Here is a 16,677-nt window from a genome sequence, read left to right as displayed (position 1 = left end):
CTCTCACCGTTAGAACTGAACTGCCACGGAGGAATGCCGTTTGACAGTCAAGTACCCATCGCATCCACATCACTGGGGGTACTAAGTTATTAGGCGTTCTCTTATTTAGCCTCCCGCCCGAATCCTAGCGGGGCATTGAACTGCAGCGATGAGCTTGACTGGACAGTGGACTTTCATGGACGGTCGGTGGCTGAAAAACTGCCGCTAAATCCGCTAAGAGAAAACCTCTCCCCGTTTTTTGCGCCGCATTTCTTTCCCACCACCACGACCATCCGGGCGGGTTACGGTTACTTTACTTTTTGCTTGCTTATACATACAAGGCAAAGACTAATCTAACGGGTCGGGAGGCTTTTGCTTGGCTTTTGCTTGTCTTGATTTTGCTTTTTTGTTCCGCTGATCCTGGAACCGAACCTCGCTAAATCTCTCTCTCACCCTTTCTTGGTTCTGTTTTTTTTCCTCACTTGCTCTGTCTTCCAATCTTCAAATCGACAATTCTCGTATAGTGACGAGACTACGCCACCGCAATACGCCATCTGACGAGAGACAAGCACAAACAAACTTACTCAGACCATATTAGCCGGGACTCGACTATCTCCCTTCCTCTCCAATTGCCTCATCCTCCATTGACAGTCAACTTGTCGAACCAAGATATTCGGAAGTCGCAATTCCTCGAAGACATGGCACGCTCGTCCAGGTAGCAACGGCTCCGACTTTCTCAAGCCAACCGACACCTCACTCATCATCTGACGAGTGACGAGTCCATGTCTCTTCAAACTTCGACCTCGACATGTCCGACTCGGCCTCCACCGACAATGGAGGCATTCCCGATCGTGGTCCCGCCGTCTTTGCGGTCACGACGGCCACTCTCGTCCTCGCTACAGTTTTCGTCGCCGCACGAATTGTCTCACGCACCTTTATTGTTAGAAATGTTACTTGGGATGACCGCGTCATGATCCTCGCATGGCTGTTCGCCTTCTTCCTCTCATTCACCATCTGCTTCGGTGTTCACAATGGTCTCGGACGACATGACGAAAATATCGACCCTCAACGATTACCCGCCCTCCGTCGTTGCGAATACGTCTTCTCCATCTTATACAATCCCGCATTGATGGCCACCAAGACCTCTGTGCTCATATTCTACCTGCGATTGGCTAAGCACACCCAACGAGTGCTTCGATTTGCTTCTTGGTTGACCCTGGCCATTGTCAATATTGCCGGTGTTATACTCACTTTTATGAATGTGTTTCAATGCCGCCCGACCCAAGCCGCCTGGGATGTAAAATACGACGATCGCCCGAGTGCGAAATGTATCCCTTTACTGACCGAGTTTATTTGCTCCTCCCCCGTTAATATCGTCACGGACCTGGCCATTCTCGCTCTCCCTATACCTGTCCTCACCGGCATGCGCCTACCTTCTCGACAAAAGACGATCTTGGTCCTGACATTCACCGTTGGTATTTTTGTTACTGTTGTCGATGTAGTAAGGATTTACTACCTGCAGCAAGCCATTACAGCACCCACCAGCACGACCTCCGACCCCCAATCGCGCTTTGGCGGACAAACTGATTTTGCATGGAACGCATCAAGATCACTTATGTGGAGTGCCGTCGAAGTCAATGTTGGAATGATGTGCGCGTGCGTACCAACTCTGAAGCCTCTAGTCCTCAAGCTTCTTCCATCTATGCTCTACGATCCCGATGGAACCAGAGCTAGTGCACCAAAGGGACCCAATGACTCGGATTCGCCCTCGACAGGCCATCGCGCCAGTATCCAGCAGCCACCTCCAGTCGCGCAACCCAACGCGCAGCCCCCACTCAATGCTAATGCTCCCATGAGCGCTATGGAATTTCTAACAACGCCGTTTGATGAGCCAACCCCAACTCGTCCTGTGCAACGTGCTGCTCAGAGTAACGGGACATATCAGACATCGACAACCATGACATCTTCTACTGGAACTGTCGAGGGCGTCTACTTTGGTTTTGTCAACATGACAAAACCCAAGAGTATGCTTAAATGTAATAAGAAGGAGTCTTTCAAATATTGTACGATTGTCTCTATCTTGTTTTTGCTATGGGGTATATCCTATGGCTTATTGAATACGTTGAACAACGTCATTGCAACCGTTGACAACATGACCACACCCGAAACACTTGGCATGACGTCCGTCTACTTTGGAGGTGGTTACTTTTTCGGACCCCTGCTAGTGGGCGAATGGATCCTCCGGCGCGACGAGCACAACCGATCGAAACGGCACAAGGGTAACGGCCACGACAGTGTTGGTGGCTTCAAAGTTACTTTCATCGTGGGACTTTGCTTTTACGGCATCGGAACCGTCATTTTCTGGCCCTCGGCAGTCACCCAATCGTATGCAGGATTCATGCTCAGCAACTTTGTCGTTGGTTTTGGTCTCTCAATCCTAGAAGTCGGCGCAAATGCGTTTTTGATACTCTGTGGACCTCCCGAGTATGGGGAAACCCGCGTACTCATGGCCCAGGGTGTTCAAGGCATTGGGAGTGTCCTCAGTGGTCTCCTGGCACAGAAAGTCTTTTTCAAAGGCATCGTTGAGCAAAACAACGCTACCAGCATGACACTCATCAACGTTCAATGGACCTATTTGGGAATCACGCTGCTTTGTGTTGCCCTTGGCCTCTTCTTTTACTACATGCCTCTTCCGGAAGTCAGCGATCGCGAGCTGGAGCAATCTGCCACGCATCTTCCTATGGATCCTCAAAAGAAGAGCAGTGGCCTGCAACTGCGCACATGGAGCCTGATTTTGGCCGTCCTTGCGCAATATGCTTATGTTGCTTCCCAAGAGTGTTTCAGTATTTATTTCCGCAGTCTCATGATTTCCATACTTCCCAATCAACCCAACAGCGGCGAGAAAGCTGCACAAGGTGCTAGCGACATTCCTAATCCCGACAAGCCACCCGGCATCAGTCTCTCTATACCGGACTACCTACTTATCGCGCATACCGCTTTTACAGTATCTCGCTTTATGGCAGCAGGCCTAACATATCTCTCTGTGTACCGCTCCCGTTTCCCCCGGCCTCGCACCATTCTCACTGCCTGCATCGCTGGGTGTTTCCTCTTCGCGCTTCTCCCCGTGGTTGTTCGTCCACCCAACCCCAACCTTCTGGTTATCCCGATTGTCCTCTTCTACTTCTTTGAGGGACCTATATACCCCCTTATTTTCGCTATTGGTCTTCGTGGCCAGGGTCGACGTACCAAACGCGCTGCTGCCTTTATCACCATGGGAAGCTCCGGTCCAGGGTTCTTCCCATTTGTCATGTACGGCATCATCAAGCACGGAGGAACTGTTAAGATGGCTTTTATTGTGGTCATCGTCCTCCAGGCCGTTTCCATGTCATACTCAATCTTCCTCCAGTCCGTCTGGGACGTGAAGCGAATGGTAGATCCTTGTCCTGCAGTCCGAGATGCTCTCGGACAGCCTGACGAAGAGATGCCATCGCCCATGGAGACGGTAATGGTGGACCGAGCACGTCGACACAGTACAGCCAGGGCCAAATCCCCAAGATTCTTGGAAAAGGTGTCCCAAGGCACCAGAGTCATAGGTGCCAAGTTTCTCAGCTCTCGTCGTCGCTCCTCACAACCGTCGGTACAACAATACGAGGACAGTCGCGACAACGCACCACTTTAATTAATGTTGATGACTTTTATAACTTCGTCCCTATTTGTTTTTATACTTGATAAGTTTCGGGACTTTTGGTTTCAAACAGCGAAAAAGGGAGGCGTCGGGTCGGATCAATGACGAATGAATTGTTTTTCGGATGCTATATACCCAACACGTCCTTATTACCGGAGGGACATTGGTACATACTTTTACATACCTAGTTTTAGCTTTCTCAACAGTATATTGTATAACAATCCCTGTTATGGTAGTTAATGCTTCAGAGAAGCACCATGGCATAAAAATTTTAATATCTTTACTGAAGTTATCTGCTGCTTACCCATGCGTTGGCCGTCAAGCAAATCGTACGTAGTACAGCTTTGCTGTCATATGCATGAAATCTGGTCGTAAAAGAGTCATAACGACATAATGATGGCTTTTTTGAAGAAGAAAAGGACCAAAAGACTATCACCACCCAAATTTCTCCAGATGCAACTCGACACCCGCCCCGTTGTCCATGATAGCATCAGCAGCAGCATTTTGAACGGCCGACATGAGTGTCTTTGGCCCACAGCCCATGACTAGCACACGTTTGTCTGACGGCGTGCTTTCTATACTTCCCTTGACCAGAGAAGCAACGTCTGGCCTCCCAGAAAAAACGACGGTGTCGCCTTGGGATGGATGGGCCGTGATCGATGCGGGCGATGGGATACCATCTTTCTCGAGGTCGGGCGATGACCTAGCAATTACAGCTGTACCAGGCTGAGTGATGATATCTTTCTCTGTGTTATGATCGACGAAAGTACTGCTGGAAGACGTAGTGGAAGACGTGGAAGGTTGTCTATGGGGGGCGCTTTCGGTTGCTGAAGCGCGTGTTACATAGACTCTTGTAGAGACGCGGTGATCTCGGTGCAGGGTCTCGAGATGTTGGGCAAACCAAGACATGTATGCTGTCCATGTTCGTTAGAATGATGAGACCCGTGATTTTTTTTTTCCTTTTTTTTTTTTTTTTGATACAGAACGCACCTTGATTTCTGATCATCCAGATGAACTCGATGACGACCTCTTCGCTCCTGTCCAGCTTCTTGAGCATATTAAGAGCCGCACCCACTGTAAAACTGGCGCCGCTGCCTCCAGCTACGAGCATTACTTTGCCGTACCCCTTAATATCAGGCAGCATACCGTAAGGACCTTCCACTGATGCCTTTAGTTTGATCCCGGGATTTTGAAGCGCACAGTCGTGCAACTTTTGGGTAAATCCATCGTACGCTGAGATGACAAATTCCACGGGGTCGACTGCAACCATAGTGAATGGATGAGTCTCAAGGGCGCGCACAGCAGGGACCCAGAGAAAGCCGTGTTTTCCGGATGTAGACCCAACAGGAGCTTTTGCGAGAGTTACACGAGTCCCGCCGTTGGGAAGAGGCGTGAGTGTGACAGTGTTGTTTATGCTGTTGGCGGCCAGACGGCCAAAGCGGACAATGCGACCGACGGCCCAGATCCCAGCAGAAACGCACACGATGTATAGGACCTTCTTACCAGGCTCTGGCTGGTGGAGGCCAGTCGTCATAACGGCGAGGACCCAGACGTTGATGTGGATATAGTAGAATAATTCGTACCACCAGGCCCGAAGTACAGCACCCGCGAATGAAAGTGTGATGAAAGAGCCGAGCGCAACCATGCCAAATATCTCTTCCTTTGCGAGCAAACGTTGGAGAAAGTTTTGGGCCCCGAACACGGCAGTGTAGGTACTTGCGTGTACCATCGCAAATATGAGGGTGGTATAACCGGCAACACGATGGAGGATGTTCAGGCGCTCATAAGACGAGGCTATTAGAATAGCGACGGGTGTATTCTTGAGAGAAAGGAGAATGACAATAAGCATGTTGGCAATAGCCATCCTGTATCGAAGGGTTAGTGCAGGATAAATTCACATAATCGGATCACGTACCATCCAGTCCGAGAAGCTATATTGGAAAGGAATGGCATGTTCTCATTGTCCAAGTACGTAAAAGTGACGACGGCATTGATGACAAGGTACCCGAGGATAGCAAAAGTATATCCTCCCGGTGGCAATCCTGGGATGTTTCCGAGAGCGGGAGCTCTCATGTATCTGTAATATTGTCAATCTATAAACATCCGCAAGAAGATAGAGCAAGGCCTCACCTAAAGATCGCCGTGGTGATGCCTGGTTTGCGCGAGGCGCCCACTTCAACACAAAGTCGTCTAAGAAGAAGGGATATGCAGATGACAAAATAAAAGCTGGCCATGGCACCAGCAAAGAAAGTCATAGCATCGTAGTTCATTTGTTGGCGATGAGCAAGTTTGGCGAGAAACGCCGGATCCGAATGGGAGGGATGGCTCACCATGGTTAGATTATAATGCGAGAGAAGTTTAAAAATGGGCGAGGCAAGGCCTTCCGACGATGGAAAAGAAGAGAGCGGGGGATATACTGAAAGAATTGCCGTTGACTTGATCCTGTGCCAAGTGGCACAAGAAGAAATGAGTGTGAAGAGAGATATCAAGGAGTGTATTGGTGTATCAGAGAAACAACTTCCGATGTAGTACGGTAATGACCGAGTGTGGTAGTATGGTAGATGTCTGAGAAGAGATCAAGTCAGGTGGTCTCTTTATTTACTGGTTTGAATAGTATACGCTTTGAAACGGCGTTTTCGTGCCTCGGGGTGTAGAGGCACAGAACTTCACAAGTGTTGTCGAGAACAAAAATGCAGATAACCTCCAGGTCGTTTTGGAACAAGTTGGTAGGGAACGTAAAGACTTCGTACTGGAGACTCTATATGGGGCTAAATGTATTTATTTATTTATTTATTTATTTATTTATTTATACGTTTCATTCGCTTGCTACATTTGTTTCCGATTCGGAAACAAAGTATGCGTGACGGAAGCAAAATGTAATGTGTAATGCGTTGTCATGTGTCAAGATCATAGCCAACATGAATCGTAGGTATTCTAGCAAACGGCCTGAAATCGATTGACAGCATCTGAACAGAGATGTAAAACTGTTAAAGTGAATCACTGTAGACAACCACAGAGCGGGAATAGCTGTCACCCTTAGAGAAGCATTCACGGCCCAGTCCCCCGTCGGCATACAAGATACCTAGGTAGGTAGGCACTCGAATGTTTGAGGCTGAGACTGTATTTCCATCCAAACGCCAAGCAAGTCACTTGACCAGATATGTGAAATATGTGTTCCTCTGGTAAATTTACCAATGCACTTTAGATCAGCTCCTTTAATTGTGGTAGGAGCTATGTAAAGTAAGCCCCAGCGTCCATCCCATGCCTTCACCTGGTCTTTCTTAGAATTTTCCTAAAGTATTTCCTAAAGCATTTCCTAAGATTTCCCAAGGGCTTTCCCAAGGGTTTTCTGTCTCCCAACTGAGATGTAACCTCTCATCTGGGAAGCAGCACTCCCTGGCTGCCACATGTTTGTTGCTCAAGGAGTTTACCAATATAACCCAAATTCAGACACATGACACTCCAATTTTCAAAACCGACCTCTTTGTCCTGTCGCTCTCCTCATCTCTCATGAGTCTCGCAACACTGTACGGCGCTACAAGTTTTATTTACTTCTCACCACCAAATTCCTACATCAATGTTTGGTTTAGACCTGCCACGGACTTACTGTACTTCAACACGAGCCGACGACGTCTCGTTCAAACATTCACGCCTCTAAACATTCTGAAATGGTATCGAGTTTACTCCTTGGTATTGAATGCTATAAATTCTTCCACGCCAATCATCCTGAAGAAATTAACTTGGAGCAGCTTATGGCAAACATCTATACCTCCTCCCCTTATGGCACTCAGCTGCACTGTCTGGGGCGGTGTGCTATCTAGGTTCTTTGCTAAATAGTCAAAGGCTTGCAGATTTCACATCTCTTCATATGCCATTACAAGGGAGCAATGATAATACGTATGTTGTAAAGGAGAATATCAACTGCTTGGCTTTTAATCTACCCAAGATGATGGATGAGGTTAGAGCTAAATGTAAACAATCACAAGTCCAATGCCAACCCCTGAGGTGAAAGTTGTTCAGACATAAACACCGATCGCAATGAATCATCTGAATCAGAGTTGATGAAGAACAAACAGCAGCTAGTGCCGAGCTCGCACTTATCCCAGGGTCCTGGGTTGACCTCGAGGGACTCGAGAAAATATTGTGCTATCTCTCTACTCAGTTTTTTTTAGTTTCTTTTCTTTTCTTTTCTTCTTTTTTTGCAAACATAGTGTTACTGTTTGTCCCGTCGCTTTATCGACCAACCAAAGACACTGAAAGTGCTTTGCTTTCATCTTGTAACATGGATATTGTGTACCATCGGCTTCTACCCCAGATGTGACACTACCAGGTCGGACAGATATGTTTTATCAAGCTGACAGATATATTGCATTTGTAGACGACATCACACAGCATGAGGCGTGAAACTCCTTTCGACTATGATATGGCGTGAGCTATCGAATATCACAGGGTGTCCCGTTTCAGGGTAATCGGCATTGTGCATGTGTCATATTACTGTACGAGCAGATTACAACAAGTGGCGACCTGATCACAAACCGTCATGACCACCACGCTGCAACGACAAGAATATCCGTGTGTGTATTTGCTCGAGTTCTATCTCTTTCATAGTCACTGTAGAATGAGATCAGACTTTGTTTCGTTTGACACGACAAAAAACTCCGACATTCGTACTCTGGTCCCCCACAAGAAACGTGATGTTCGCATGTCGAAATTGCAGTGACTTTTTGGATTTGTTCGCCTATCCGGGTCTTTATCATCACTCGACAAAATATCTAAGAGATTGACATTTTCATTCCACCGTTAGCACAAATGACGCTACCAGTCGTCCAGCCACTCTCTTCCGAACATAGCATGTCAATTGTGCCAGCGATTTCAGACGTAAATCCTGGCCTTCGTCCACCCATCGACTCACGCACTATCCGATCAAATCTCTCAGCGTCGGACCCTGCCTTGGCCAAGATCTCCGGTTCGCCGTCATACTGAGCCAATGGAGCTACATCAACATAAGGCTGGTTGATATCCCAGAAAGTTTGTCCGGCGGCTGCGTACATGTCGCCCCAGGCCGGTCCAGGATTAACAGCGTTAACGGTAGCACGAGTAGCCAGCTCACGGCTCCAGGTCCGTGTCATGGCTTCCAAAGCTGCTTTACTTCCGGCGTAGACCGATTGGCCCTGGTACCCGATAGACGACGAAACACTAGAGACGTTTACGATACGTCCGCTGCGGTTGGTAGGAAGATGGGGAGCAACTGCTTGAGTTAAGAGGAGGGGAGCCAGAACATTGATATTGTAGACGCGGTGAAACTCGAGTTCATTTATAGCCCCTTGCTTAGTATCGTTCATGTGCTGGTTAGAAGAGACGCCAGCATTGTTGATCAGAACATCAATTTGGAAGGGTTTGCTTGAGCTATACGAAGCATGGAATGACTTTGCGGCGTCGATAATCTTAGGTACGGCCTCAGAAGGACTACCCAGGTCGGCCTGCACTGAAGTGCATTGGATGTTGTGTGAAGACGAGAGCTGATTACGTAGCTTCCTTGTCGGTTCTGTGGATGACTCGGAAGTGTAGACGAGGAGAAGGTTACATCCTTTAGCAGCCAATCTTGCAGCAACTGCTGCACCAATACCTTGAACACAGTTAGAAGGTCATGAAATGGGAGATCTTGTATTAAATAGAGGCGACTACAAACCTCGTGAACCTCCAGTCACTATCCCAAGTTTTAAGTCGTAGGGTCGATGAGTACTAGCCATGATGGAAAGGCTTGAGGGACTACAGGCTTGTGGTGATAACGATTTGAAGAAGGAATTGACAAAGAAGAAGGGTGCTTGATACGTTGACTTGACAGGAAGCTACCTACGTTTGGGGGCGAGCTCCCCACTAACTTACCTACCTAGAGCCGTATCATGATGGTGGGGGCAGATGATGACGTCGACCGCTAAATTCCAGGAGAAGGTATGAACGGGTTTACAACTAACCAGGTAGTAAGTATGAAGAAAAATGCTCCTTCCCTGAGCACAAGAACTTTCTTGGCAGGTTGCTCATGAGCAGGCAAGACCCCACAGTCCCTACCACTTTTACAAAGTGCATATCTTAACAGATGAGCCTTCCTTGACAAGAACATCATGAGGAGCTCTTGATACCCCGAGGGGAATCGATGCGGGGTAACATCGAGCGCTGGGGAGTTGTTAATTACCCAGTTGAACTTTATGAAGTGGCCCTCTTTGGTCCATTTTCTACATATATCCATCTACGACAGGGGCCCTAACCAATTAGAGACTCAATCTAATGAGACTAACAAGCTGCTCACCAGACAGCTGAACAAGTTTCTCCACTAAACCTTTCTCATTCCATACAACTTACATGTCTAGCTACCCGTTGTTCCCGTTAATCGCTTCGACCGCTACTCTGCTTCTCTTTCTGTTGTCTCGTTTGGGCAATTCCGGCCATTTCACGATGGAGACATGCCAGATCATCTCGCGAAACAAGCGGGCATGGCTGCTGTGTCAATACTGGCGGAACTACCCAAAACGGAAGATGAATTCTCTATCAATGGACGTATTAACACAGATATATAGATAAGCAGTTGAGAGCGAATGGCCAAGGGGCGGAGCCAGTGGGGAGAAGTTGACGAGACATCTGTCTGTTCATTCTGGGTATAAAACTCATGAATTGAGCCATTTCAAGTTCATGTTCGCTTAAGTTTTCCCGCCGTTCTCAGTTCAATAAAATAATCTTCACCATGCCTGATCTTCACCCTCTCAACGGAGGCAACTTCGTCCATGATAATAACCGTGTAGTTGATGGCGGTTCTATTCTCAAGCGGTTCTCTCTCTCAGGCAAGACCGCAATTGTCACTGGCGCCGCTGCTGGTATTGGCTTCTCTATTGCTGAGGCATATGCCGAGACTGGTGCCAACATTGCTATTTGGTATCGTACCAGCAACAAGGCCCAGGAGCGTGCTAAAGAGCTTGCCGACAAGTACAATGTCACCGGTAGCTATACCACCGAAATCAAGTTGTAGTGTGTTCCTTGCTGACCAAAAATCTCTCAGTCAAGGCGTATCAAGTTGACATGCGAGACGCTCAAGCCGTTGAGCAGGCCGTTGACCAATCAGTCAAAGATCTCAATGGCCGACTAGATATTTTCGTTGCCAATGCCGGTATTCCTTGGACCAAAGGTCCTATGGTAGATGGCCCTATCGACCATTATCGCGATGTTGTTCAGACCAATCTGGATGGCACCTACTACTGCGCAAAGGCTGCAGCAAAGCACTGGCGTCGTCAGAAACTTGAGGGTACTGACCTCAACGGCCAACCTCTGAGTAACTACACATCAGGCAGTTTCATTGCTACCGCTTCCATGAGCGGAGGTATCGTGAATATCCCGCAACTCCAAGCTGCTTACAATGCCGCCAAAGCAGGTGTTATTCACCTCATCAAAAGTTTGGCTGTTGAATGGGCTCGGTTTGCTCGTGCCAATGCCATCTCTCCTGGCTATATCATTACTGAGATCTCCAACTTTGTGGACCAAGAGACCAAAGACATGTGGAAAGATAAGATCCCGGTGGGGTAAGTTTGTTGTCTTTATTGTGTCGTCTGCAGTGCTAACGAGAAGATAGTCGTGAAGGTGAGCCCCATGAGCTTCAAGGTGCATATCTATTCCTGGCATCAGATGCTTCCACGTATGCCACTGGTGCCAATTTTGTTATCGACGGTGGTTACAGTGCTCCTTGAATAAGGTAATGAGACCCAAAGACCATATATACGTCCTAAATAGATGATATCAAGACTCGAATTGTACTATTGCAATGGACTAAACGTATGACACCAAAGTGTGTACCCAAGGTAATATGAGAAATGAAAAAAAGAAAACAAAACTCCACACATGTATGAAATCATATTTGACCTTTATCCTGACCTTCGTCCTGACCTTCGTGCTGATCTTTGTCCTAACCTTCGTCCTGACGTTAATCCTCGTCTTTCATAAACCTCTTCCTTTTGTCCTTTCTGATATAACTTCTCTTCCAAAGTGGCCTTGAATTGAGTCCTAGAGGGAGTTACTGCTATCCCCACCAAGCGATTATGTCCAGGGAAACTGATGCGTAACCTTTTCATGTACCATTTGGTGTCGCCTCCATCGCCAGACTTCTTCAAGATACCTTGAGCAAGATTGTGAAGTTGGGAAAAGGCCAACCCACGGTCATATTGTCCGAAGATATTGACTCCATCTTTGATAGTGTCTAGGGCAACTTTTACGTCCGTTTCTTCTTTTGTAGTCAAGAGCATCTTTACGGCATCAAGGATGCGAATCGAGGTTCCGATTTGAATGTTGACACTTGGGTACATCGTTTCAAAATCCTTGTGACATAACTTGGCCCAGTTTTGTAAATCAACCAAGATACGTTCGGCCACTCTTTCCGCGCCTTCTATGAGAGCAAGCTGAAGGTAGGCGCTGGTCTGGATGAAGGAAAGTATGTTGAGGTAGTTGACCCAGTCCCTGAGGCCGATCTTCTGCTTGATATAGGAGGGCGTATCATCCTTTCCAATTGCCGCGATCAAGCTGTCAGCCGTCCTGAATCGGGCAACCTCAAATAATTTCAGGCGGTTCCGGTAAAGATTGCCCTCTTGCCTGATATTGTTGAAATGCTTTGTGAACTCTCTATCCTTCACAAGGATCCTGTTATTGAACTGTTTGATGTCTTCCTTCTGCGTTTGCACCTCGGCTCTGAGATTTCTAGTCTCTTCGGAGGCTTCCTGGAGTTTGCTCTCATTCTGCTTGAAAGTGTCTGCCAACTTTTGTTGGAGGTCGGAGTTCTCTTGTTTGAGTCTCTTCATCTCTTCTTCCATCTGAATCGAATTAACAGACGGTGCCATTGAAGTCACTGAAGGCACTCGGCTATTCTCTGGGGTATTTTCTCTCGACACTTCGAAGGAAGACAAGAAAGAGGACTTGTCACGTTTGAGTTTGAGGTTCTCGACGACCTGTTCCTTTTCCTGGAGCTCTCTCTTGAGTTTTTCGATCTGGTTTCCTTCTGTCGAACGGGTCAATACAGTTTCCTCGCCTACATGGGATACGATATCACTTACTGTCTCTCAATTCCCTTCCTCTCTGCTCAAATGCGCTCGGTAGACCCATATCACCAGCATCACCCCCCTGCTCTGGAGTTTCTATCCTAGGTAGACACTCTGCTGTGTCGTACATGAGGTGGATTTCATTCCAGTGGTCGGTTGTTTCGTTCAGGAGGACTTGGAGACGTGCACCTGCCCGTTCATCGTTCCCTGAGAGTCCATCATAGATACCCTTGTTTCTGATCCACGCTACCCTGCGGTTATTTACCTTTTGGAAAGCTGTTTCATGAAATGCTGCCAACTTTTGGGCGTCTTCTTCGGCAATTTGGAGAGATGTCTTTGTTTGGTCCAACTCGAATTGTAAGTCACGCATCTGCTTGGCCATTTCGAGCATCAATCGGTTCGTCCCTTTCTGCAATTCGTTGGCGTGTTCGACAGGGATGCTTGTTTCGTCTTGAGACCACTCTGTCAAGGCGGCGACCATCCCGCTGTTTGTCGTGTAGTGACTGATAACCTCCTTGGCCAACTCTTCTGTGATGTTCACGCCCTGTTTCTTCAGACCTCGCAGCTGCCTCATGGCTTTCTCTGTGGGAGGAGTGCTGGGCCGCAAGTGGTCTGATAGGGAATCATGCACCCCTGTCTCGGGGTTTTGGATCGATTCATTGTATGTCTTCCATGTCTCCTGAAACTCCTCGTTAGAGATTGGAGGGTTGTGAGCGTATATGTGTTGGCGATCTGGGTCTTCTTTTCCAGGTTCAAAGTGGCTATTCCCCCACCATTCTTTGTCATGCTCAAGACGAGCCTTACGGTTGGCTTCGTATTCCTCCATGGTTTGTGGATTCTGCGCTGGCTGGATGTGGTTGTCTGGATTTTCAAGTCGGGGGCTGACCGATCAACTGAGATGCAAGAAACAGTCGAGACCGGTTATTGTGTACTGGATGCAGGGTGTTTAAGGATATTCAGGACAACTCAGAGAAATATCAAACAATACTTAGAGTTATTCTGGACAGAAGCACCGCTGGGAATGGTCAGACTTTGTATTTCGGAATGTTGCGTTATGTCCACAACTCGAGTCAGCTAATGTGAACAAAGAATCCCAAGTTCAAGGACAGACCACCCTGAATTGTACACCTAGACTTTGCAGTTCTTTGAGACTGGGTTGTGGATAAAAGTCGTTTCTTTTAACTGGTGGCAATTAAGTTAACACATCAATCAATTTCTTCAAGAAGAGAAATGAGGAGCCATGTATGTAGATGTCTGTATAACTCCAGAGTGAAATTGTTGCTTTTCCTATACAAAACTCTCCTCCCCACCTTTTAAATGATACACCGAACCATAGTCCCTGAAATTCTTGCTATGTGGTCTGCATCCAAGTCTCAGTTTCGACTTAGCATTGATAGCAGGTCAGATCCTGGGGGCTGAATTGATTCAAGTCAAGTTCTTTGTTCACAATGCTTAGCCGGTGACTCTATGGAAGCAAACAACCAACGCATGATCTGGTCCGTGTCGCACATTATCTCCCTTATTTAATGTAAAGGAACAAAGAAACCTGATTTACAAACGGACTAGTCTTAGAAGGCCGAGTGAGTGTGCTCGACATCGAGGTATGCCAGCTACTTCTTTGTTCACGGTAACAAAGATTGGCATATTCGAGTGGCATCTATCTCTCAAGGATTATTCTTTCTTCGCTGAACTTATGGCATTATTAGTTGAGCTCTCTCACAGTTTCTCAGACATGGTAGACTCCAAGTTATTAACCACTATTCACCTTGTTATATAGTTTCAAAAGGTACTCCATGCTGGTGTCTTGGACACTCTCTCCTGCAACCCTTCCCTGCTGGGGTTATCACGGCTTTCCACGTGTACAGAGAACTCAGTAGTCAATTTGATTCCCCTTTCGTTTTCCAACATCTCGATATCAGCTTCTGATTCCGCGTTTGATGCCTTTCTCTTCCCTTTCGGGTCTCTTGGTTCACCGTGAATCAAGACTTTCGGATTCGCCGTCATCAGGTCTCTCTGCCAGACATCATCCTGTGGATCCCAAGCGCTACTTTTAGAGAGCTTTCTCATACTGTAATGGTTGTAGTTCCTGGGGTTGCTGCTTGGGTCCACTAGTGGCTCCAAAGCAAGCAAGCAGCTGCACCAGAGTCCGATGTGAACCTCTATAGGGAACCAAGCTTGTGTGCGAAGCATCTTGTAAGTTCTGTAGTCATGTCAGCATCTTATGCGGTTCGAGAGGTGGAACAACTGACGTATCGATGCTCAAGTCAGTTGTCAACAGCATCACGACTCTGACAAAGGTTGAGACAATAACGAACAAACCAAGAATAAGGATGACTATCCGTTTGATGGTTTTGGCGCGTGTCCTTTGAGTTGTAGATACGGCCTTGATTGTGAGGCCCATTATAAAAATATTGATAATCGTCGTCGCGATAGAGTGCGCCTGTCTCATACGACCCAGAGTAAAGTTTGAGACACACTGCCTGTCTTGTTTTCCGGCATTAAAGACATCACTACGAAAGGTTCAGTAGGGGTCTTTTTTGGTCAGACGTAGAACACTCACGCTGGAGGACTGCACGAGAATACAAGGAAGAGAAGGGAAGTCGCAGAGACAATGATAGTTGCCATAGAGGCACCATAAATGAATGTCATGAAAGACCCTATTCATGTTTATCGTCAGTGAGTGAAGGCGGAAGATGGAGAACTTTCTTACTGGCTCTGTAAATGCGAGGAAGGCAAAGCACAATCGACAGTCTTACAAAACAACCCGACGATATGAAAAGCATTTTGTCAACAGGCATTAACTGTAGACACCAAGGGTCAGTAACTTGATCAATCTGTCAATAAAAACCGTAGTAGAGCACCTACTGAAAACATCTCAACCAATGCCTCTTTGGGCACTTTATCCATATGAGTTCCAACACCTTTCGTCACTAGAAGGAATTCTACGCATGATAAGGCGGTGACATTACCCTGAAACATACCATCGTTAGTTGTATCTGCCCAGTTGATGTTGTTGCAAGTTGGAATACAAACGACTCAACTCACCCAAGCCAGAATAGCAAATAAATCATCCCACCCAAGACCCCTGACAACTATGCCTCTAACGTATAGCCGCATAATCACCAAGACACTTGTGATGACTATAAGTGCGATGTTGAGATCCGAAATGGCATGACCGTCACTGTCGTTGGGGTCGACCTTTGCCCTCGTCAACAACACCATTCCCTCGCTCTCTTCCATTCTCTTTCCCTTCTTTACGCGATCGAGTCCGTCCCAGTCGTCGTGATAGTGATAGTAGTGGTGATAGATATAGCCCGCGGCTTTTCGTCGTCGTCACACTCGGAATACCGGCCTCTTCCGAGCTTACGGTTGATAATATCCGAGATCCGTGCAAATGCGCAAGACATTAGGGGACCTGTCTCGAAGGTTACGGCGTTTTTGACATAGGAGGACAGTGAGGCCTTTCATCTATGGAGCGCGTCAACGGAGCAAGAAGTGAGATGCTCGTATCGGGGGGGCCTTTTCCTTTCTTTAGAGGAAACAACAAGCCATGGCGTAAGTTTTAAGACGAATCTGGACTTTATTAGGTCACTCAACGTACGAGTAGAAGCACAATAGGCCATGGCAATTGTCTTCGAACCAGCTGGTTGCCAAGATCAGATCTAACTTTGAGGCCAGGCACGTTGGCCTTGTTTGGCCGGACCTGGCTAAGCGTGGTTGATCTACAACAGGACTCTATTTGAAAGTGAACCATGTTTAGTATGTGATCAGACTACGTAGGAGTTTTTATTCGGTTGATCGTCAACAGGAATATTGTCTTTGCTCAAAGTCGAAGTCTTCAACTCTCAATTCAATTCCAAAAAGAGACCTTTGAACACAGAAAGTTGATGAAGCGGGAATATGTGACAGACAGAGTACCGACACAATCATTTTACTCAATTA

At 47.2% G+C, this 16,677-nt stretch overlaps 6 protein-coding genes across 6 annotated transcripts; 2 read left to right on the top strand and 4 right to left on the bottom strand.

Moving 5' to 3' along the window:
- Positions 1 to 787: 787 nt before the first annotated feature.
- On the top strand, positions 788 to 3,658 carry FPOAC1_003112 (uncharacterized protein; the record flags this gene model as incomplete). The annotated part of the gene is made up of 1 exon (XM_044847684.1): positions 788 to 3,658. The coding sequence occupies one exon, from the start codon at positions 788 to 790 to the stop codon at positions 3,656 to 3,658; it is 2,871 nt and encodes a 956-aa protein (XP_044713600.1).
- Positions 3,659 to 4,096: 438 nt separating this feature from the next.
- On the bottom strand, positions 4,097 to 5,997 carry FPOAC1_003111 (uncharacterized protein; the record flags this gene model as incomplete). Its single annotated transcript, XM_044847683.1, has 4 exons — positions 4,097 to 4,578; positions 4,655 to 5,529; positions 5,580 to 5,741; positions 5,795 to 5,997. The coding sequence occupies 4 exons, from the start codon at positions 5,995 to 5,997 to the stop codon at positions 4,097 to 4,099; spliced, it is 1,722 nt and encodes a 573-aa protein (XP_044713599.1).
- Positions 5,998 to 8,436: 2,439 nt separating this feature from the next.
- Positions 8,437 to 9,414, bottom strand: LXR4 (L-xylo-3-hexulose reductase; the record flags this gene model as incomplete). The annotated part of the gene is made up of 2 exons (XM_044847682.1): positions 8,437 to 9,290; positions 9,354 to 9,414. The coding sequence occupies 2 exons, from the start codon at positions 9,412 to 9,414 to the stop codon at positions 8,437 to 8,439; spliced, it is 915 nt and encodes a 304-aa protein (XP_044713598.1).
- Positions 9,415 to 10,403: 989 nt separating this feature from the next.
- Positions 10,404 to 11,397, top strand: FPOAC1_003109 (uncharacterized protein; the record flags this gene model as incomplete). The annotated part of the gene is made up of 3 exons (XM_044847681.1): positions 10,404 to 10,656; positions 10,716 to 11,232; positions 11,283 to 11,397. 3 exons carry the CDS (start codon positions 10,404 to 10,406, stop codon positions 11,395 to 11,397), a joined length of 885 nt encoding a protein of 294 aa, XP_044713597.1.
- A 174-nt stretch (positions 11,398 to 11,571) lies between these two features.
- On the bottom strand, positions 11,572 to 13,561 carry FPOAC1_003108 (uncharacterized protein; the record flags this gene model as incomplete). Its single annotated transcript, XM_044847680.1, has 3 exons — positions 11,572 to 11,710; positions 11,771 to 12,695; positions 12,751 to 13,561. 3 exons carry the CDS (start codon positions 13,559 to 13,561, stop codon positions 11,572 to 11,574), a joined length of 1,875 nt encoding a protein of 624 aa, XP_044713596.1.
- A 953-nt stretch (positions 13,562 to 14,514) lies between these two features.
- Positions 14,515 to 15,975, bottom strand: FPOAC1_003107 (uncharacterized protein; the record flags this gene model as incomplete). Its single annotated transcript, XM_044847679.1, has 6 exons — positions 14,515 to 14,935; positions 14,985 to 15,245; positions 15,296 to 15,392; positions 15,446 to 15,536; positions 15,601 to 15,705; positions 15,781 to 15,975. The coding sequence occupies 6 exons, from the start codon at positions 15,973 to 15,975 to the stop codon at positions 14,515 to 14,517; spliced, it is 1,170 nt and encodes a 389-aa protein (XP_044713595.1).
- Positions 15,976 to 16,677: the final 702 nt, after the last annotated feature.

This window comes from Fusarium poae, chromosome 1, assembly GCF_019609905.1.
Source record: "Fusarium poae strain DAOMC 252244 chromosome 1, whole genome shotgun sequence".
Lineage (NCBI taxonomy): Eukaryota > Fungi > Ascomycota > Sordariomycetes > Hypocreales > Nectriaceae > Fusarium > Fusarium poae.
This window is presented reverse-complemented; position numbering and strand designations above follow the sequence as displayed.